This window comes from Littorina saxatilis, linkage group LG7, assembly GCF_037325665.1.
Source record: "Littorina saxatilis isolate snail1 linkage group LG7, US_GU_Lsax_2.0, whole genome shotgun sequence".
Taxonomy (NCBI): domain Eukaryota; kingdom Metazoa; phylum Mollusca; class Gastropoda; order Littorinimorpha; family Littorinidae; genus Littorina; species Littorina saxatilis.
The window spans coordinates 57,514,506-57,536,906 of NC_090251.1; the positions used below are offsets into that span (position 1 = coordinate 57,514,506).

General features: G+C 42.5%; 1 protein-coding gene across 1 annotated transcript; it reads right to left on the reverse strand.

Moving 5' to 3' along the window:
- Positions 1 to 532: 532 nt before the first annotated feature.
- LOC138971883 (ubiquitin-conjugating enzyme E2 T-like) lies at positions 533 to 21,950 on the reverse strand. Its single transcript, XM_070344725.1, has 6 exons — positions 21,581 to 21,950; positions 16,307 to 16,376; positions 15,723 to 15,828; positions 9,951 to 10,049; positions 4,494 to 4,580; positions 533 to 1,867 (listed from the first exon to the last, which is right to left on the reverse strand). The coding sequence occupies exons 1-6, from the start codon at positions 21,735 to 21,737 to the stop codon at positions 1,706 to 1,708; spliced, it is 681 nt and encodes a 226-aa protein (XP_070200826.1). The 5' UTR covers positions 21,738 to 21,950; the 3' UTR covers positions 533 to 1,705.
- Between the last annotated feature and the right edge of the window lie 451 nt (positions 21,951 to 22,401).

Consider the following 22,401-nt stretch of genomic DNA (forward strand, 5'->3'; position numbering starts at 1 on the left):
ACTAATCAAAAATTTGCTCCAGGGGCTTGCAACGTAGTACAATGTATTACCTCACTGGGAGAATGCAAGTTTCCAGTACAAAGGACTTAACATTTCTTTCATACTGCTTGACTAAAATCTTTACAAAAATTGACTATATTCTATACAAGAAACACTTAACAAGGGTAAAAAGAGGAACAGAATCCGTTAGTCGCCTCTTATGACATGCTGGGGAGCATCGGGTATATTCTTCCCCCTAACCCGCGGGGGGCACCCAGTCAGCTGTGAGGAGGGCTTTGAGCTTTCAACAAGAGTAAACTTTACTTATCGATCTCATGTTTGTGTAAACGACAGATCAGACACACGCACACATGCAGACTCTTAGCAAACAAACACACACCGAGACTCAAACATACACACGTATAGCTATCGGCAGCACAATGTCAGAAGATACCAGAAGTTAAACGTCAAATTACAAAATGAATTTTAAATAGTATTCTGACTTGCATGAGCAGGCAGTTTCACTGCAAATCATATAACGGATCACGGCAAATGGTGTGAAGAAATTTAATCACTTCTCACGTAAAGCAGGCTTCGTGAAAATGATATCTGTAGCAAAGGCTTCATGAAAATGATATCTGCAGCAAACAGAAAATGTACAGTGGGACCTGTGATGAAAGGACACTTGGGACCATCCCATAGTGCAGGTGCCCTCCTATAACAGGTATAATTTTAGTAGAGATAATAGACAGAGACAAGAGAAAGTGTCCTTTCAAGGGAGGTGTCCTCGCATGTCAGATACATGTACCATGTAAAGCGTAATAATGCGTTTAGCACTAGGTTGGCTACAAAATAAACCTTACACTCGCATCAAGAGTGAGTCAAACATACATGCCTAGTAATCCAGCTGGTTACCTGTCTTGCATACCACACACATGTCTGGTCATTCTGCCTGGCAAACAAACACACCTCTTTACTCTGAAAGTTATTACAAGGGTTCCACAAACAATGCACTGATTTTTGTATTGTGTGTCACAGTTTGCACACTGTTAGTGTTGCACACTGCGCCAGAGCTGAAAGAGGGATTTCTGTACATGTATACAAAAGGGCATTTACATGGCTAGAAACTAAAAATGCATTCTCCTACACGGAGAAGCTTTGGCAGTAATCCATTTCTGTTCAAAACATTTTCTAATTAACGCAAGCAACAACTCAACAAGCATAGAAATATAGCTACATGCAGTTTGGAACTACACCAGGGCAGAATGACATATATATGGCTACATCCGTCGTTCTCAATGCGAACTATGTTCTGCCAATGCTGTAGTCTCACACATAACAGACAGAGCCCAAGAAATCAGATCTTAGTTTTCTTGACAAAACTCTTTCGCCCGTCATGTCACGTAGTCTCAAAAACCAAATTGGAAATCCAAAGCATCATTATAATCATCCTCATCTCATTAATCATCGAAAATTTAATTTTTCACGGAAGTCAAGCTTATTAAAGAGTACTGGAACACCCAACAACTTTACACTTTTATGATTCTCAGCGTACACATGCCCGCTCACACACACACACAAAGAAATCAGGTCTTCGATTTCTTGACAGTATTCTTTCGCCCGTCACAACAATGACTATCAAAGTGTGCTGTTACACCTAACCACAATACACCGATTTGTTTTTTCTCAGCGTACACATGCCCACACTCACACTCACACAAAAAAATCAGGTCTTCATTTTCTTGTTGGTGAGGTCGGACAAGGCAGGAGAAGAGGACGGAGGGGGTCGCTTGCCACTGCTGACGCTGCCGGGCAACTGGCTGTGGTGAAGAAACGCTGAGTTCCCGCTGGACGCGGTGCCTGCCACTGACACTTGCTGCTGCAGGGGCTGATGTATAAAAAAATTGCATGCAGTCAGAAACAGAATGAGAAACAGCATACATTCATTGCACACACACTGACCCACTTGTTGCACACACACACACTGAAAAGGTGTGATATTTCAGACATAGATGTTATGTACTACACTGAAGGTTCCAGACTCTAAATGGCAGTATAAAAAACAAGTCGCGTAAGGCAAAAATACAATATTTAGTCAAGTAGCTGTCGAACTCACAGAATGAAACTGAACGCAACGCAACGCAGCAAGACCGTATACTCGTAGCATCGTCACTCCACCGCCCGTGGCAAAGGCAGTGTCCGTGGAATTGACAAGAAGAGCGGGGTATTCGTTGCGCTGAGAAGGATAGCACGCTTTTCTGTACCTCTCTTCGTTTTAACTTTCTGAGCGTGTTTTTAATCCAAACATATCATATCTATATATTTTTGGAATCAGGAACCGACAAGGAATAAGATGAAAGTGTTTTTAAATTGATTTCGAAAAAAAAAATTTGATAATAATTTTTATATATTTAATTTTCAGAGCTTGTTTGTAATTCGAATATAACATATTTATATGTTTTTGGAATCAGCAAATGATGGAGAATAAGATAAACGTAAATTTGGATCGTTTTATAAATTTTTATTTTTTTTTTACAATTTTCAGATTTTTAATGACCAAAGTCATTAATTAATTTTTAAGCCACCAAGCTGAAATGCAATACCGAAGTCCGGGCTTCGTCGAAGATTACTTGACCAAAATTTGAACCAATTTGGTTGAAAAATGAGGGCGTGACAGTGCCGCCTCAACTTTCACGAAAAGCCGGATATGACGTCATCAAAGACATTTATCAAAACAAGAAGAGCAAACGCTTGATCGAGTCACTTTCGCAGTTCTGAATATTATATGAGGCATCAGATGGACAGGAAGAAATTGCTATTCACAACACAATGAGTCACGTTCACATAAAATTTGAGCCCGGTCACTTTTATTGTTTCCGAGAAAAGCCCAACGTTAAGTTGTGTGTTGCCGAACAGAAAAGGCTAGTTATCTCCCTTGTTTTTCTGATAACGTTCGTAAAAGGCTACAGATGTAAATACTTTGATGTAAAGAATAATCCTACAAAGTTTCAATCACATCCGATGAACTTTGTCAAAGATATAAAATGTCTAATTTTTCCTTTGACGCTGACCTGTGACCTTGAAAAAGGTCAAAGGTCAACGAAACCATCGTTAAAGTGTAGAGGTCATTGGAGGTCACGACTAAACAAAATATGAGCCCGATCGCTTTGATAGTTTCCGAGAAAAGTCCAACGTTAAGGTGGTGTCTACGGACGGCCGGCCGGACAGACTAACACTGACCGATTACATAGAGTCACTTTTTCTCAAGTGACTCAAAAATGAAAAAAACGTTCGGGGATTTCATACCCAGGAACTCTCATGTCAAATTTCATAAAGATCGGTCCAGTAGTTTAGTCTGAATCGCTCTACACACACACACAGACAGACAGACAGACAGACAGACAGACACACGCACATACACCACAACCCTCGTTTCGATTCCCCCTCGATGTTAAAATATTTAGTCAAAACTTGACTAAATATAAAAAGAAAAAAAAGTCCTTTATTCAGCAATATATGCACAGCACCAGTGTAAAACCCTGTACAAAATACTAAAATCCTCTTCGAAAAAAACCCAAAAACTTACACTGTTGTATACGGGAATGCAGAAAAACACTTGCCCGCAACAATAACAATTGTCATCATTTTCATGAGTTTTCATTCACAAACACCTGGGAAATAAATCTCGTGTTCCCCATGCAATAACTCGAGGTGGTGAATGGGTTTGAGCTTTCAGGTGAAACGTGGATTGTCAAAGTAAAAGCCAATCAGGCTGATTGTTTGATGTGTGGAACCATCGCGACTTTGGATTTGTGTTTCCGAGGACAACGATTGTAAGCATTCACTCTCAAAGACCCAATCAATTTTGATAATTACTGCGGCGACTCATGGTCAATTTGCAACTTATCTCTGTAATCGCAAAATCCACAACGAAAAGTCATAAACACTTAAAAGAAAAGAAATATGCTCAACACTTACTAAACTTACAGGTATGATCGCAGCTCTGTACATTTTCAGACTGGAAGAAAAGCGTCAACAAGCTACGTTTGACGTCACATACAAGTTTGACGTGTTATCTCGTGCTACTGTGACGATGCTTTGTGGCCCGGAGTTGGATTCTAAAAATTCGTCTACCTGTGGGTTATTGTGCATTTTGTTGCACAACCAAAAAAAACCAGCATTTTGTTGTTGGTCCTCGGGGAGCATATCGCCTTTTGTCTCATATTTATCAACCGCGGCCTTCGGCCTTCGGCCTTGGTCGATAAAAATGAAACAAAAGACGATATGGTCCCCTTGGACCAACAAAAAAGCTGGTCTGTCAACAAGCCACCAAACATCTCATAATGTCCCTGAAGGATTTGAGAATGCTGTCTGAGACTATCATTCATTGGATCAAACTGCAGCCCCCGTAGCTCTCACGTATCTATCATAATACATAATAGAAATAACAAAAGCGTAATTATCCACTACCAATAGGGTAACCTTTGAAATGCAAGGACTGGAAATGAAATCACCTGTACCACCCCCTGGTTGGCGTGCAGCGCAGTGAACTGCACAGCTTTCTGCCGGAACAGCTCTGGGCTGTGTTTGAACTCTGTAGCCTGCAGCACAACACACAGTATTAACCACAAACAATCAACATCAAGTGAACAACTCCAGGCTCCAGGCTGTGTTTGAACTCTGTAGCCTGCAGCACAACAACACACAGTATTAACCACAGACAATCAACATCAAGTCAACAACTCTAGGCTCTAGGCTGTGTTTGAACTCTGTAGCCTGCAGCACAACAACACACAGTATTAACCACAGACAATCAACATCAAGTGAACAACTCCAGGCTCCAGGCTGTGTTTGAACTCTGTAGCCTGCAGCACAACACACAGTATTAACCACAGACAATCAACATCAAGTGAACAACTCTAGGCTCTGGGCTGTGTTTGAACTCTGTAGTCTGCAGCACAACAACACACAGTATTAACCACAGACAATCAACATCAAGTGAACAACTCTAGGCTCTGGGCTGTGTTTGAACTCTGTAGCCTGCAGCACAACAACACACAGTATTAACCACAGACAATCAACATCAAGTGAACAACTCTAGGCTCTGGGCTGTGTTTGAACTCTGTAGCCTGCAGCACAACAACACACAGTATTAACCACAGACAATCAACATCAAGTGAACAACTCCAGGCTCCAGGCTGTGTTTGAACTCTGTAGCCTGCAGCACAACAACACACAGTATTAACCACAAACAATCAACATCAAGTGAACAACTCTAGGCTCTGGGCTGTGTTTGAACTCTGTAGCCTGCAGCACAACAACACACAGTATTAACCACAGACAATCAACATCAAGTGAACAACTCCAGGCTCCAGGCTGTGTTTGAACTCTGTAGCCTGCAGCACAACACACAGTATTAACCACAGACAATCAACATCAAGTGAACAACTCCAGGCTCCAGGCTGTGTTTGAACTCTGTAGCCTGCAGCACAACAACACACAGTATTAACCACAGACAATCAACATCAAGTGAACAACTCTAGGCTCCAGGCTGTGTTTGAACTCTGTAGTCTGCAGCACAACAACACACAGTATTAACCACAAACAATCAACATCAAGTGAACAACTCCAGGCTCCAGGCTGTGTTTGAACTCTGTAGTCTGCAGCACAACAACACACAGTATTAACCACAAACAATCAACATCAAGTCAACATCTCTAGGCTCTGGGCTGTGTTTGAACTCTGTAGCCTGCAGCACAACACACAGTATTAACCACAAACAATCAACATCAAGTCAACAACTCTAGGCTCTGGGCTGTGTTTGAACTCTGTAGTCTGCAGCACAACACACAGTATTAACCACAGACAATCAACATCAAGTCAACAACTCTAGGCTCTGGGCTGTGTTTGAACTCTGTAGTCTGCAGCACAACACAGTATTAACCACAGACAATCAACATCAAGTGAACAACTCTATCCTCTGGGCTGTGTTTGAACTCTGTAGTCTGCAGCACAACAACACACAGTATTAACCACAGACAATCAACATCAAGTCAACAACTCTAGGCTCTGGGCTGTGTTTGAACTCTGTAGTCTGCAGCACAACAACACACAGTATTAACCACAGACAATCAACATCAAGTGAACAACTCTAGGCTCTGGGCTGTGTTTGAACTCTGTAGCCTGCAGCACAACAACACACAGTATTAACCACAGACAATCAACATCAAGTCAACAACTCTAGGCTCCAGGCTGTGTTTGAACTCTGTAGCCTGCAGCACAACAACACACAGTATTAACCACAGACAATCAACATCAAGTGAACAACTCTAGGCTCTGGGCTGTGTTTGAACTCTGTAGTCTGCAGCACAACAACACACAGTATTAACCACAAACAATCAACATCAAGTCAACAACTCTAGGCTCTGGGCTGTGTTTGAACTCTGTAGTCTGCAGCACAACAACACACAGTATTAACCACAGACAATCAACATCAAGTGAACAACTCTAGGCTCTGGGCTGTGTTTGAACTCTGTAGCCTGCAGCACAACAACACACAGTATTAACCACAGACAATCAACATCAAGTGAACAACTCTAGGCTCTGGGCTGTGTTTGAACTCTGTAGTCTGCAGCACAACAACACACAGTATTAACCACAAACAATCAACATCAAGTGAACAACTCCAGGCTCCAGGCTGTGTTTGAACTCTGTAGCCTGCAGCACAACAACACAGTATTAACCACAGACAATCAACATCAAGTCAACAACTCTAGGCTCCAGGCTGTGTTTGAACTCTGTAGTCTGCAGCACAACAACACACAGTATTAACCACAGACAATCAACATCAAGTCAACAACTCTAGGCTCTGGGCTGTGTTTGAACTCTGTAGCCTGCAGCACAACACACAGTATTAACCACAAACAATCAACATCAAGTGAACAACTCTAGGCTCTAGGCTGTGTTTGAACTCTGTAGCCTGCAGCACAACACACAGTATTAACCACAAACAATCAACATCAAGTCAACAACTCTAGGCTCTGGGCTGTGTTTGAACTCTGTAGTCTGCAGCACAACAACACACAGTATTAACCACAAACAATCAACATCAAGTCAACAACTCTAGGCTCTGGGCTGTGTTTGAACTCTGTAGCCTGCAGCACAACAACACACAGTATTAACCACAGACAATCAACATCAAGTCAACAACTCTAGGCTCTGGGCTGTGTTTGAACTCTGTAGTCTGCAGCACAACACACAGTATTAACCACAAACAATCAACATCAAGTGAACAACTCTAGGCTCTGGGCTGTGTTTGAACTCTGTAGTCTGCAGCACAACAACACACAGTATTAACCACAAACAATCAACATCAAGTGAACAACTCTAGGCTCTGGGCTGTGTTTGAACTCTGTAGTCTGCAGCACAACACAGTATTAACCACAAACAATCAACATCAAGTGAACAACTCTAGGCTCTAGGCTGTGTTTGAACTCTGTAGTCTGCAGCACAACAACACACAGTATTAACCACAGACAATCAACATCAAGTGAACAACTCTAGGCTCTGGGCTGTGTTTGAACTCTGTAGCCTGCAGCACAACACACAGTATTAACCACAAACAATCAACATCAAGTGAACAACTCTAGGCTCTAGGCTGTGTTTGAACTCTGTAGTCTGCAGCACAACAACACACAGTATTAACCACAGACAATCAACATCAAGTCAACAACTCTAGGCTCTGGGCTGTGTTTGAACTCTGTAGCCTGCAGCACAACACACAGTATTAACCACAAACAATCAACATCAAGTCAACAACTCTAGGCTCCAGGCTGTGTTTGAACTCTGTAGTCTGCAGCACAACAACACACAGTATTAACCACAGACAATCAACATCAAGTGAACAACTCTAGGCTCTGGGCTGTGTTTGAACTCTGTAGTCTGCAGCACAACAACACACAGTATTAACCACAGACAATCAACATCAAGTGAACAACTCTAGGCTCCAGGCTGTGTTTGAACTCTGTAGCCTGCAGCACAACAACACACAGTATTAACCACAGACAATCAACATCAAGTGAACAACTCTAGGCTCTGGGCTGTGTTTGAACTCTGTAGCCTGCAGCACAACAACACACAGTATTAACCACAAACAATCAACATCAAGTCAACAACTCTAGGCTCCAGGCTGTGTTTGAACTCTGTAGTCTGCAGCACAACAACACACAGTATTAACCACAGACAATCAACATCAAGTCAACAACTCTAGGCTCTGGGCTGTGTTTGAACTCTGTAGTCTGCAGCACAACAACACACAGTATTAACCACAGACAATCAACATCAAGTCAACAACTCTAGGCTCCAGGCTGTGTTTGAACTCTGTAGTCTGCAGCACAACAACACACAGTATTAACCACAGACAATCAACATCAAGTCAACAACTCTAGGCTCCAGGCTGTGTTTGAACTCTGTAGCCTGCAGCACAACAACACACAGTATTAACCACAAACAATCAACATCAAGTGAACAACTCTAGGCTCTAGGCTGTGTTTGAACTCTGTAGCCTGCAGCACAACACACAGTATTAACCACAGACAATCAACATCAAGTGAACAACTCTAGGCTCCAGGCTGTGTTTGAACTCTGTAGCCTGCAAGCACAACACACAGTATTAACCACAGACAATCAACATCAAGTGAACAACTCTAGGCTCCAGGCTGTGTTTGAACTCTGTAGCCTGCAGCACAACACACAGTATTAACCACAGACAATCAACATCAAGTGAACAACTCCAGGCTCTGGGCTGTGTTTGAACTCTGTAGCCTGCAGCACAACAACACACAGTATTAACCACAGACAATCAACATCAAGTCAACAACTCCAGGCTCTGGGCTGTGTTTGAACTCTGTAGTCTGCAGCACAACAACACACAGTATTAACCACAGACAATCAACATCAAGTGAACAACTCTAGGCTCTGGGCTGTGTTTGAACTCTGTAGCCTGCAGCACAACACACAGTATTAACCACAGACAATCAACATCAAGTGAACAACTCTAGGCTCTGGGCTGTGTTTGAACTCTGTAGCCTGCAGCACAACACACAGTATTAACCACAGACAATCAACATCAAGTGAACAACTCTAGGCTCCAGGCTGTGTTTGAACTCTGTAGCCTGCAGCACAACACACAGTATTAACCACAAACAATCAACATCAAGTGAACAACTCTAGGCTCCAGGCTGTGTTTGAACTCTGTAGCCTGCAGCACAACAACACACAGTATTAACCACAGACAATCAACATCAAGTCAACAACTCTAGGCTCTGGGCTGTGTTTGAACTCTGTAGCCTGCAGCACAACAACACACAGTATTAACCACAGACAATCAACATCAAGTGAACAACTCCAGGCTCTAGGCTGTGTAACCATGCAGTTGCTAAAGTTACTACCATTTAACTGCTTTTACAAGAATTCTGACATGAGGAGGAATAATGTGTGTATCTGACTATCTGTAATATTTTACATAAGACCCATAAAATGGAATGTTTTGTTTCGGATGACATGGCTAAACAAATTATGGTCTGTAGGTCTGTTAGGTTTTTTTTAAGGAGTTAAAGTTTTTATTCTTTTATTATGCATGTGGCTTTTTAGGTTTTTATTGGCCCAAACTCAGATTAGAGATAATAAATCTAATTTGATTTGAAACTCGTGCGAGCTATGTCCCTTAGATGTTAGAGAAGAGTACTGAGTAGCTGTTCTTGTAAAATCTGCACCACTGAGTTTAGTCAATTTTCATTAATTCTTCTTTGGAAGGTTCCGGAAAGAAAGTTCTACTTCTAGGATTGAGAGGAACAAAATAGGATCAGTCAGGGAACGGGAAACACTGATATTTTGTTTCAAGCCTAATATTAAACCCTGAGAGAGTGGGTGGGGGTGGAGACCCCAAAGGATTGTGAAGCGACTCGACTCACCACATCAGCCATGAGAGCATCGTCGGGGTTTGGCTGAGCCATCAGCAGCTGCAGGGAGGTCAGGACCGTCATCAGGTTCATGCACGGCTTCCACGCGCCCTACACATAGACACACATCTCAGACTCTACCTCAACTTACTGACCGCCCTGCACATAGACACACATCTCAGACTCTACCTCAACTTACTGACCGCCCTGCACATAGACACACATGTGATATGAATGCTGTTTTTATATATGTTATACTCTTACTTTCTCCCAAGCGCAAGACAAATTCTTCTATGAAAATTGAAGCCAATAAAATTTGAGTTGAGTTGAGTTGAGTTGAGTTGACATCTCAGACTCTACCTCAACTTACTGACGGCCCTGCACATAGACACACATCTCAGACTCTACCTCAACTTACTGACCGCCCTGCACATAGACACACATCTCAGACTCTACCTCAACTTACTGACCGCCCTGCACATAGACACACATCTCAGACTCTACCTCAACTTACTGACCGCCCTGCACATAGACACACATCTCAGACTCTACCTCAACTTACTGACCGCCCTGCACATAGACACACATCTCAGACTCTACCTCAACTTACTGACCGCCCTGCACATAGACACACATCTCAGACTCTACCTCAACTTACTGACCGCCCTGCACATAGACACACATCTCAGACTCTACCTCAACTTACTGACGGCCCTGCACATAGACACACATCTCAGACTCTACCTCAACTTACTGACCGCCCTGCACATAGACACACATCTCAGACTCTACCTCAACTTACTGACCGCCCTGCACATAGACACACATCTCAGACTCTACCTCAACTTACTGACCGCCCTGCACATAGACACACATCTCAGACTCTACCTCAACTTACTGACCGCCCTGCACATAGACACACATCTCAGACTCTACCTCAACTTACTGACCGCCCTGCACATAGACACACATCTCAGACTCTACCTCAACTTACTGACGGCCCTGCACATAGACACACATCTCAGACTCTACCTCAACTTACTGACGGCCCTGCACATAGACACACATCTCAGACTCTACCTCAACTTACTGACCGCCCTGCACATAGACACACATCTCAGACTCTACCTCAACTTACTGACCGCCCTGCACATAGACACACATCTCAGACTCTACCTCAACTTACTGACGGCCCTGCACATAGACACACATCTCAGACTCTACCTCAACTTACTGACCGCCCTGCACATAGACACACATCTCAGACTCTACCTCAACTTACTGACCGCCCTGCACATAGACACACATCTCAGACTCTACCTCAACTTACTGACCGCCCTGCACATAGACACACATCTCAGACTCTACCTCAACTTACTGACCGCCCTGCACATAGACACACATCTCAGACTCTACCTCAACTTACTGACCGCCCTGCACATAGACACACATCTCAACCCCAACTTACTGACGGAAGAAACAAAAGCAACAAGGACCTAAAAGTGAACAAAGCAGAATCTTTCCTGTCAATCGCACTCAAATTACCGAAGGAAAGAGATCAACTAGTAAGAACACTTCCAAGGGGCAAAGATGAATAAAGGCATACAAATCCACTCCCAATGGAAAACATAGAGTACACACTTTAACAGCTCTATGTTGCAGTTGTAGAATGCAGCCAAATAACAGACAGTAAAACAAAAACACAAACAAGAGCATGCAACTGCAATTTCTCCATGTGAGATAATAAAGTTGATTTGATTTGATGTAAAGCAAGCTTTCTGCGTTGGTCAACACAACACAGAGAAACGCAAGGACCCCTTGACCGGTCACCGCCTGTGTACACAGTCAAACTCAAGAACTGTGATGTCCATGACAAGAGACAGAAAGGCCAGTGGCAGAATACTCAGAGATGGTAAGGCCTAAAAAAAAAATAGGTGTGGTTACGGTAACCCGACCTACCCTATTTTTAGGGGCCGACCCTATAACTTTTTTTATTATATACTGTTAAAAAAAAACCCGCATAGTTGCTACTTGCCAAATTTGTTTTATTTTTCGAAAAAATTAACAGAAAATCCAATATTTAGATTATTTGTTTGAAATTTGGTATGGACACAGTTGAATGCACACACAGTTCATTTGCATCTTCAAATCAATCAGTCAATCAATACGATTGGGTGCCGAGGCTGTCAAGTCAGTAGGGGGTGTGACTGCCTTGAGCAGCAACAACTGCCCGGCACCTTCTGGGCATGGACTGGATCAGATGCCGGATATCTTGCTGTGGGATGGTGTCCCACTCCTCCTGAAGTGCCTGCAATAGATCGCGGTGATTTGCCGGCGCTTCTTCTCGCCTGCGCACACGTCTGTCCAATTCATCCCAGAGGTGTTGTCCTGCTGGAATATGGCATCCTGGTCAGCCAGAAGAGGAAGGGCGTGTGGGCGCAAAATTTCCTCCACGTATCGCTGGGCAGTTATGCGCCCTTGGACGTGCACCAGGGTGCTCCTTCCAGCAGTATTGATCGCCCCCCACACCATGACGCCTCCACCACCATGAACGGGTGCCTCATCCACACAGTTGGGCGCGTAACGTTCGTTTACTCTCCGGTAGACCCTCCTCCGACCATCATGTCGCTGGAGCAGGAAGTAGGACTCGTCGCTGAACCACACGTGTCTCCAGTGATTCCGGACGGTCCAGCGAAGGTGCTGGTTGCCCCACTGCACTCGGTTCTGGCGATGGCGGCGGGTGAGGACAGCTCCTCTGTGAGGTCTGCGAGCTCTCAAACCAGCTTCATGCAGGCGGTTCCGCACGGTCTGGTCCGATAATCGGTGTGGCCCGGGGAGAGCCTGGACAGAAGATGAGGCCGACAGGAAACGATTCCGGAGGTGGCGGAGCCGTATGAAGCGGTCGTGAGCAGCAGTTGTCGCCCTTGGTCTTCCCGCTCGTGGCAAGTCAGCAACGGAGCCAGTGGCTTGAAACCTGACCCACAGTCTACTGATGGTGCTCTGGGACACGTGGAAGTGCCTGGCGATTGCACTTTGACTTTGGCCTGCTTGTAAACGACCCAATGCAATTTGGCGGTCTTCTCTGCTCAATCGGGCCATCTTTCGTCGCTGAATTGTCGTCTGATTTCTTTGTGGCGAACAATCCGCTTTTATGGGTTTTGGAAGACATGGTGAGAGCTCAATATTCCCCGAGTTTCACGAGATTACACTGAAGCATGACGAGTGGTCATGCCAAATGAGCAATTTTGACATTGTAGCCACTGATAACGCATGCGTCACGTGCAGAGCTCACTTGTGGCAATGGACGAAAGGTCGACGACCAGATAAACATTTTCTGCAGTTTGGTGGATATCCTTGTAGCCATATAACTAAATTAACCAAATATTACAAGCTATGCGTTTCTTTTTTTGAACAGTATATTTAGTCAAGTTTTGACTAAATATTTTAACATCGAGGGGGAATCGAAACGAGGGTCGTGGTGTATGTATGTGTGTGTGTGTGTGTGTGCGTGCGTGCGTGTGCGTGTGTGTGTGTGTAGAGCGATTCAGACTAAACTACTGGACCGATCTTTATGAAATTTGACATGAGAGTTCCTGGGTATGAAATCCCCGAACGTTTTTTTCATTTTTTTGATAAATGTCTTTGATGACGTCATATCCAGCTTTTCGTGAAAGTTGAGGCGGCACTGTCACGCCCTCATTTTTCAACCAAATTGGTTGAAATTTTGGTCAAGTAATCTTCGACGAAGCCCGGACTTCGGTATTGCATTTCAGCTTGGTGGCTTAAAAATTAATTAATGACTTTGGTCATTAAAAATCTGAAAATTGTAAAAAAAATTAAAAATTTATAAAACGATCCAAATTTACGTTTATCTTATTCTCCATCATTTGCTGATTCCAAAAACATATAAATATGTTATATTCGGGTTAAAAACAAGCTCTGAAAATTAAATATATAAAAATTATTATCAAAATTAAATTGTCCAAATCAATTTAAAAACACTTTCATCTTATTCCTTGTCGGTTCCTGATTCCAAAAACATATAGATATGATATGTTTGGATTAAAAACACGCTCAGAAAGTTAAAAAAAAAAGAGAGGTACAGAAACGCTTGCTATCCTTCTTAGCGCAACTACTACCCCGCTCTTCTTGTCAATTTCACTGCCTTTGCCATGAGCGGTGGACTGACGATGCTACGAGTATACGGTCTTGCTGAAAAATGGCATTGCGTTCAGTTTCATTCTGTGAGTTCGACAGCTACTTGACTAAATATTGTATTTTCGCCTTACGCGACTTGTTACATTTGTCAAAAAAACACACAAAAACCAAGAAAACGAATGCAGAAAACGCAATGAAAGCGAAAGCGCCCGAGTCGCACACTTATTTCCCTGTCAAGTAGGTTTAATTTGTACACATTAGAAAAAAAAGTTTAAAAAAAAAAAAGTGATTGCCTACCTTCCTACCCTATTTTTTTGGGCTATGTTACCGTAACCACACCTATTTTTTTTGTGGCCTAATTGGTATCAGACTAGGCCCAGGCCTGACACCACAACGTCACCAAATTTAACAAATCGGAGACGGCGGGAGGGGGTGCTGAAAGTCAAAAATGATATATATATATATGTATGTCACACGCTTTCCTTCTTTGCCACTACTAAAGCAAACGTGTGCAAGATTGTATGTTACACGCTTTGGAGCATGTGCAAGAACGGATTCAAACTCGAAATCGTCCCCCCAAAAACCCCAAAATGCACACACGACTTTTATTTCTCCTGCTGTTATCGTTTCTTCTCTTTACAAATTCTTCAACGCTCAGAATACTGAAAACGGCATCCCAGACGACAGTACTGTTTCCATACGCGAATTTAGCTGCCCTTGGAAAGTGGCTCGCTCAGGAGGCCTGTTAGTCTGACACTATAAGGACAGAGTTCTGAACATAGATGACAAAGATCCCGGAAAGAACAAACATTTCGCGGATGCAGACACAGAAAGACGTCATGAAGATTGCGATGCTTCAAAAGATACAGACTGTGACGATGACTGTGACGTCATTCACATATACCGAGACGTCATTTATAGTTGTTCGGTCACTTTCGTCAAAAAGTAGATCTCTCCACAATGGCTGCTCCTGTGTTTAGGTTTATCAAGCGTGAGTACGCAAAACGTGTTTGTTCTCTCCTCTGTTGAAGCTGTGAGACATAATCGCCATTACGAGCTAGTCGTGTGACAGAGAGTTTTCTTGCACACTCGACTGCTGCTGTTTCACTCCGGCTAAAGCCGTCGTGAAACATCTACAGTCTCGTGTGCAAGAAAACTCTGTCACACGACTAGCTCGTAATAGCGGGTAATTACATTTAGTGTATTACATTTAGTGTATTACATTTAGTGTATTACTATTAGTGTATTACTATTAGTGTATTACTATTAGAGTATTACTATTAGAGTATTACTATTAGTGTATTACATTTACAGTACAGCAGTCACAAGCAGCTACAATCAGTGGTACAAATACAACTGTACACACAGTAAAGATACCAAACACAGTTTGCTTCCGGCGTTATGACCACATAGCACAGCAAAGAGTCTGCAATCTCTGCATGTATCCTGTAGCGACTACACAATGTTTGTTCTCACTCAATGCAGCCTACCTTGGGTGGCATCTTGAGTGTATCCTGTAGCGACTACACAATGTTTATTCTCACTCAATGCAGCCTACCTTGGGTGGCATCTTGAGTGTATCCTGTAGCTACTACACAATGTTTGTTCTCACTCAATGCAGCCTACCTTGGGTGGCATCTTGAGTGTATCCAGACATATCCGCCCAGCGTTGTCCACATTGGGATGGTAGATAGGGGTCAAGAACTGGACCTTCGGGGGCTCGAAAGGGTACCTGTTTGTGAGCAACATTAACAATTTCATTCAATGCGATTAATCTAAAAAACAGAGTTGACTTACTTTCTGTTTGCAAAACTTTTAGTAGTTACATAAATTTCATAATTGAAATGCAAATTACCATCCACAGTCAGCATCATAATGTACCCAGTGGGTGTGGAACTGAACAAAAGACCTCTTTCTTAATCTTATGAATAAAGCCGTCATATTAATTAACTAAGTTGACATTTGCCTAAGAAGGAAGCAGTGATGAAAGTCTTGAAGCCGGAAACTCTGTTATTGTTAATACTTTAATATTCCCTTTTATTACACAATCCCTAGTGTATACAGACTACAGATGACAGTACGAAGGGACGCACAGGTTGGAACTTGGAGAGCGCTGTAAGTAAGTGTAACAATAACTTGAATAAGCAGCATGTTCAACTCGATCAATACATGTCTGTGTGCGAAATGATATTATGAAGGTTGAAGCATACCTTTCAGGGAGATCAATCTGCACCTTGAACACTCCCCCAAAGTATGGTGTACCTTCTCCTCCCAATATTTCTGAAACAAATTTGTTTTAAATGTTAAAATATATACACATGTATGTAATGATGTATTCAATGACATTGACAATTATTTATTTAACGAGAGTAATACTAATAGAATAAGCAGTGATTTGCTTTTTCTACTCCTGGCCCTAAAGTGGTTAAATAATAAACAAAGAAAACAAAGAAAACAATATAATTTGCAGATAAAGTGAAGGAAGAAGGCCAAACAAGGATCTAGGAGTCAACTGGCCTGGAGAAGTGAACACGAAATGGAGCTCACCCACATTGTCTCACATGGCTCGAAGCGATTCATTTTGTAAACACGATACGGATGAAGTAGATTTTTTTAGGGGGGGGCGGGCTTGTAGGTTACTAGTCTATTTCGTATGCCTCACACCGTAGAAGGAAGCTAAGGCAAGTTCAGTATATGTGCGGTCACGTGGCCCTCGAGTTGAAGTGTTAGCGGGCTGGAAGGTAGGATTTTCACTTAGTATTCAATATATATGTGTGAACAGCTCAGATCATGGGTCAATAAAGTGTTACACAGATGGTCAAAATTAAAGTACAAGATATTGCACTGGAAGTGGAACTACACTGTTGCTTAGTGTCTGTATGAAGCTACAAGGTGAAAATAGAAAAAGAAAAACACGATTCTTGACTTTGATGGGCTTTTTCTGCTCGTAAGCACACATTCTTCTACTCATCACAGCATGCCCCATTATTGAGTTTAAAACACCAATTAAATTTGTTTTGAATAAAACTCACAATTTTACAATAAGAATTTAGAGACCTGAATCAATTAGGTATATCCTACTTAGTTTGACTTTTGCAAAACTAAGTAATTACACATTTAATTGAATCAGTCAGACAGACGGAGACATAGAGAGACAGACAGAGGGCAAACAGAAATCTGAGAAAGAAACCCCTTTAAAAATGTTACCATGTTTGAAATGAAACATCGCAAGGTGAAGCCATAATTCATCACCTTTCAGTATAACGTCATGAGGGTGTTCCACACTTGAAATGACGTGTTTTTATCATGTTGTCAGCTGCACGGAGCTTGGAAGTATAATTTCCATTCAACGATCCGAGTTTGTTAAGTTTTAGCCTATTTTCAACGTCAAACACCATGAAACTATATATATTTGGAATCAGAAAATGGTAAGGAATAGATAGAAGTTGTTTTTAAGTGTCTTTTTTCATAAATAAAGATAGTGGTTATTTATCGGTTTTCTTCATTTTTAAGCATAATTATCAATACAAAACAACAAAACTATATAGTTTTAGATACAGGACGCAATAGGGAATACACCAATATAATTTTTTTGTTTCAAATATTAGTTTTTAAAAATTTGAAAAAATGACATATTTCGAACAAACATTTCAATAACAAAACTTTAAGTGACCATGAAATGCAATCCCATAATCCGGCCTAGATCTGAGATTGTGTGATAAGAAATTCGATCAAATTGATAAAAAACTGTAACTGTGAAAGTGCTGCCTCGACCTTTTGGCAAACGGTAAAATATGACGTCATCAAACTGTCCTATCAATAAACGGAAAAACCTTCTATGAGAAAATCCAGTCAAAAATATCCATATCAAATTTCATAAAGATCCACTCCGTAGTTTTTGAGATATGATCTGCAGTGTGAAAAAACGCCCATAACGCCCAAAACGCAAACTCATTTGTCATGATTTGGTCGTGTTCTGCTGATACTATAATGTTTTTCTTTCCTAAAACACACTATAATAGTAGCCTTTCCCAATGTCTATGCTAAAACTGACTTGTCTGTGTTGTCAATGATTTTGCTACAGTGTGAGAACAAAAAGTCTAAACAATCTCACGCCCATAACGCTGTGACACGAAAACTCATTTGGTCGTGTTCTGCCGATACTGTGATGTTTTTCTTTCTTAAAACACACTATAATAGTAGCCCTTCCCAAATGCAATGCTAAAAATGACTGGTCTGTGTTGTCAATGATTTTCTGCGAGAATGCGATCTATCTGTTTGTCGCAAAGACCGTGTGACACGAAAGTTATGAGCGGAAGACAAATCTGCTGAGTGCAATTACGTTTCAGAAGATAGTTGGTTAAAACAGTTTATCACTCAGACACGCAAAGGAACACTATAACTTTATTATTCAGGCCATATTTGCTTTCCTTTGTCATGTATGAAAGTACTGGCCTTGGTTGAAGAAAGTGACCTGTCGCTGTGCAACAAATTTGTCGCCATTTTCCGCCGTGTTTTGTAAATAAAACGTGTTTACTACCCACACATACAAAACGATGCTGTTGGTTCTTTTTATTTTCTTATTGTTTGATTCATGCTTAGCAGTTTAGTATGCTTTGTTTTCTTCTCAATTCAATGGATGGCTATAAAATAAGCATTTAAATGTGAAGGTGTTAAAATTGCCCATGATCTGAGCTGTTCACATATATATACAGTAAAACCTGAGTCTAGCGGACCCTTATTGTAACGGCCACCTGCTACATACGGACAGTTTATCATGGCACGAACACGATTTCAACAATAACTAACCTTTAACGGGCGGACACCTGCCACTTACGGACGCGGACACGATTTTTCGGACCGTAGGAAGTGTAAACACTGTCACAAACGGACACAACGTACATGTATAAAAACGCAACTTCGAAAACTCGACTGTTATGCAGACAGTGCTCGGCAGCCGTAGCCGTAGCACAAATGGTTGTTGATTGGTTGTCCTGTCCCTTTTCTGACCAATCAGTGGCTTGTTTAGATGGAGACCCACTTTCGCTTCGCTCACTTTCGCTTTTCCGCATTGTGGATACAGTCACAACCAAAAGCAACAGTAGACTACTGTGTTTGAAAATGGAATCTCCAGCAGGAAAAAGAAAAGCGTTGACTTTAGAGCAGCGTGTCGCTGCCTTGAAAAAACTAGATAGCGGCCAATCATGCCGAGATGTGGCGAAGGAGATGGGATGTGGTAAAACACAGATCGCGAGGATCAAATCGGAAAAAGAAGACGTGATGATCTCTTTCTCTTTGTAAGCAATCGTTCGAAGGAAACAATAGTTAACACAGCTAAATTTTTGTTCCATGCATTTATGCTGAGACTAGAAAAACTGAATGAAACAAGAGCTGACACAATTTGGTCGAGACACACTGCGGAATTTCCCGTTGAATGACTGATGAAGAGTCAGCTATTTTTAGCTTTGTGACGTCCGACTTGCGTAAGTTTGAATGCACAGTGTGTGTAGGGAACGGGGTAGGGGGGGGGGGGGGGGGGGGGGGGGATGTTGTTGTTGTTGTTTGCTACATGTATCATTTGTTTACTCACATTTTCAGTGAGTCTCATGTTCAATCCAATAAATACATACTACAGGACTGACAAAAAGTGTCTTGTTCATTTTACGTGCTCTTTGTAAAATATTGCCCCGGCCCCTCCACCTGTGAAGAAGGGACACCTGTCTAATAGGGACACTATTACCATTCCCAAAGGGTGTCCGTTAGAGACAGGTTTTACTGTACCAGTCATTCATAACTACCATTAATTATATTATGTTTCTTACGATGCTAGCTTATCCCTCCGTCATTCCTACTGTGCTCAGTTCTTTGGTTTAGCAAGAAACGTCAATGAAAAATTCGAATCGCATGCAAAGGTCAAAGTGCATCCATGCTAAGGTCAAAGTGCAACCGGCCCCTGTAGCGCAGTGGTTAGCGCATCGGGAGGTCGTGGGTTCGAATCCCATCAGGGTCATGTGGGTTTTTCGGGCTACGGTCGGCTCCTTCCCAGAGTGGAAGTGCTATGGTTCCTATGGGAAGGCTGGGATCACACAGCCGAGTGTCATTCACTTAACGAATGCGACTTTGAGGGTGCTCAGGTTCTGTATACCTGACCAACACCGCAGGTGCGGGAGTTCTCGGGCCTGGTTGATGCCAGGATATATTATGACAGTAAGCGTAGAGTGCTGCCCTGTCACGTAGTCTCAAACCAAAAATTGGAAATCCAAAGCATCATCATTATAATCATCCTCATCTCATTAATCATCCAAAATAAAAATTGTCCTTGCTCTTGTGGCCCTTCATGCCCGGAGCTCTCATGGTGACCTTGGTCTCAGTGTTCCTGTTCGATCCTTCCCTGAATAGTAGTTCTGCTGTCAGTCTTCAACGTGTGACGTTCTGGGGGGTCGACAGAGGGACGTGGTGGCGGTCTGCTTTCTGGAGGGGACGCTCACTCAGTCTGGCTCCGCGACTTAAAAGTCAATGTCGTTAGTAGGGGGCATAGTAGGTAGTGGGCTGCGTCTGTTAGCTCAAGACACACCCACTACTGAACACCGTCGAAGTGACTCAGCAGAAGTGCAGTGTCATCTTCCGAGGGTAGCCTACCGCAGCGACCCGACATCCCCCCCCTGGAGCGTCTGTAAAATCGACAAATCTGGCAGTGGAACGAAATTCAGAGGAGGTTGGAGCAGTGAGTGCAGGGACGGGGCGGTGTGAGAGCACAACGGGACAAGAAACAGGTGTAAAGATAAAGAAAAGTTACGAACGCAAAGGCTACACTTCGTGAGCCAAAAAGGGTAGCTTGTAACCTCTCGAAATGTTTCAGAGTGTACAATAGATCGAGGGAATGCACAAAAAGCTGCCTGAAAGAATAGACCCTTTCGGTATCTGAGCAGCTCTCACGAGACACGCTCTTTGTTATGCTTTGAACATCGCGAGAACTTCGAACCTTGGCTTGTGCAGCTCGCACGAGATCGCTGTACCGCATGCTTTGCTAGTCTGAAGTTTGCGAGAGATTACGAGAGCTTGGAATACCGATAGGGTCAATTGTACTTTGACATTAGCATGGGTGCACTTTGACCTTAGCATGCGATTCGAATTTTTCATTGACGTTTCTTGCTAAACCAAAGAACTGAGCATAGCAGGAATGACCGAGGGATAAGCTAGCATCGTAAGAAACATAATAATCTAATTAATAGTAGTTATGAATGACTGGTATATATTGAATACTAAGTGAAAATCCTACCTTCCAGCCCGCCAACACTTCAACTCGAGGGGCCGTATCGTACCACGTGACCGCACGTACACTGAACTTGCCTTAGCTTCCTTCTGCGGTGTGATGCCTGTGCTGTGTGCATACAAAAAGACACCGAGCCGATGGCGGGTCAACTTCTTATTATCCTTTTACTTTTAGCTTGAGAAAAAAAATCAGCAAGCAGGAGATTACTCACTTGCTTCAAACTGAGTAATGTTGTCAGAAACTGGATAACATGAGATCCCATGAGGAGGAGATTCCAGCAGCATCTGCAATTCCTTTTTAACTCTCGGTAGTCTCTGCATGTTGACAAACTGTGAGTGTGGCTCTGTGAGGCACTTGGTGACTTGCATTCACGCGCGCTTCGATAAAAGCGGGCAGATGATTGGATAAAATCTGTGCGCATGTCAGGGAGCGTTCATTAAGCTTATACTCGGGCAGTGTAGAATGTACTCACGCAGGATAGCAAATTAATAAGCTTACTTGGATTCTCACTAACACTTATTATATCAACAGCAAATAGATTTTTTTAATTTGCGTTGAACTGATTGCCTAGTACACGGTCAGTGTGTCAGTACCCACCTGTCTGTCGGTACTGAAATGATTTTGATGAAATAAGTTCATAAAAAGCCAAAGTGGCTTTTACCAAATAAATTCATCAACACATTCATGCACACTGTGCACACAGAGCACCTACTCATTTTGAGAGAGGGATTGTCTTATGTAAAACTGAGCCTGGCGAGATCTGAGATAGTGAGCAAATCTGTCAGTTTTCACGGCAAGGAGTGTGCCTTCAAAACTCATTTATTGCCTTTACTTAAAAGATGAAAACCAGCAACGTATATTACAACCTCTTTCACGTGATCTCTTATTACTGCCTCCTATCCTTTCAAATTATTATTTACACTGTCCGGTCACTGAAATGTAGGGCGGGTAGATTCGTTGTTGGTTGTGTTTTGTTGTTGTACTTTTTGAAATATTTGTCTAATAAGATATTTTCGACTGAGGCACTCGAAT

What these genes read in the sequence shown, in the direction of transcription:
- LOC138971883 (XM_070344725.1), bottom strand. Translation starts at nt 21,737, where the DNA reads ATGCAAGTCACCAAGTGCCTCACAGAGCCACACTCACAGTTTGTCAAC. An exon ending in CATTACTCAGTTTGAAGCAA is followed by an intron (nt 16,377 to 21,580) that starts GTGAGTAATCTC and finishes AATTTGTTTCAG; the next exon opens with AAATATTGGGAGGAGAAGGT. An exon ending in CACTCAAGATGCCACCCAAG is followed by an intron (nt 10,050 to 15,722) that starts GTAGGCTGCATT and finishes GTCTATGTGTAG; the next exon opens with GGCGCGTGGAAGCCGTGCAT.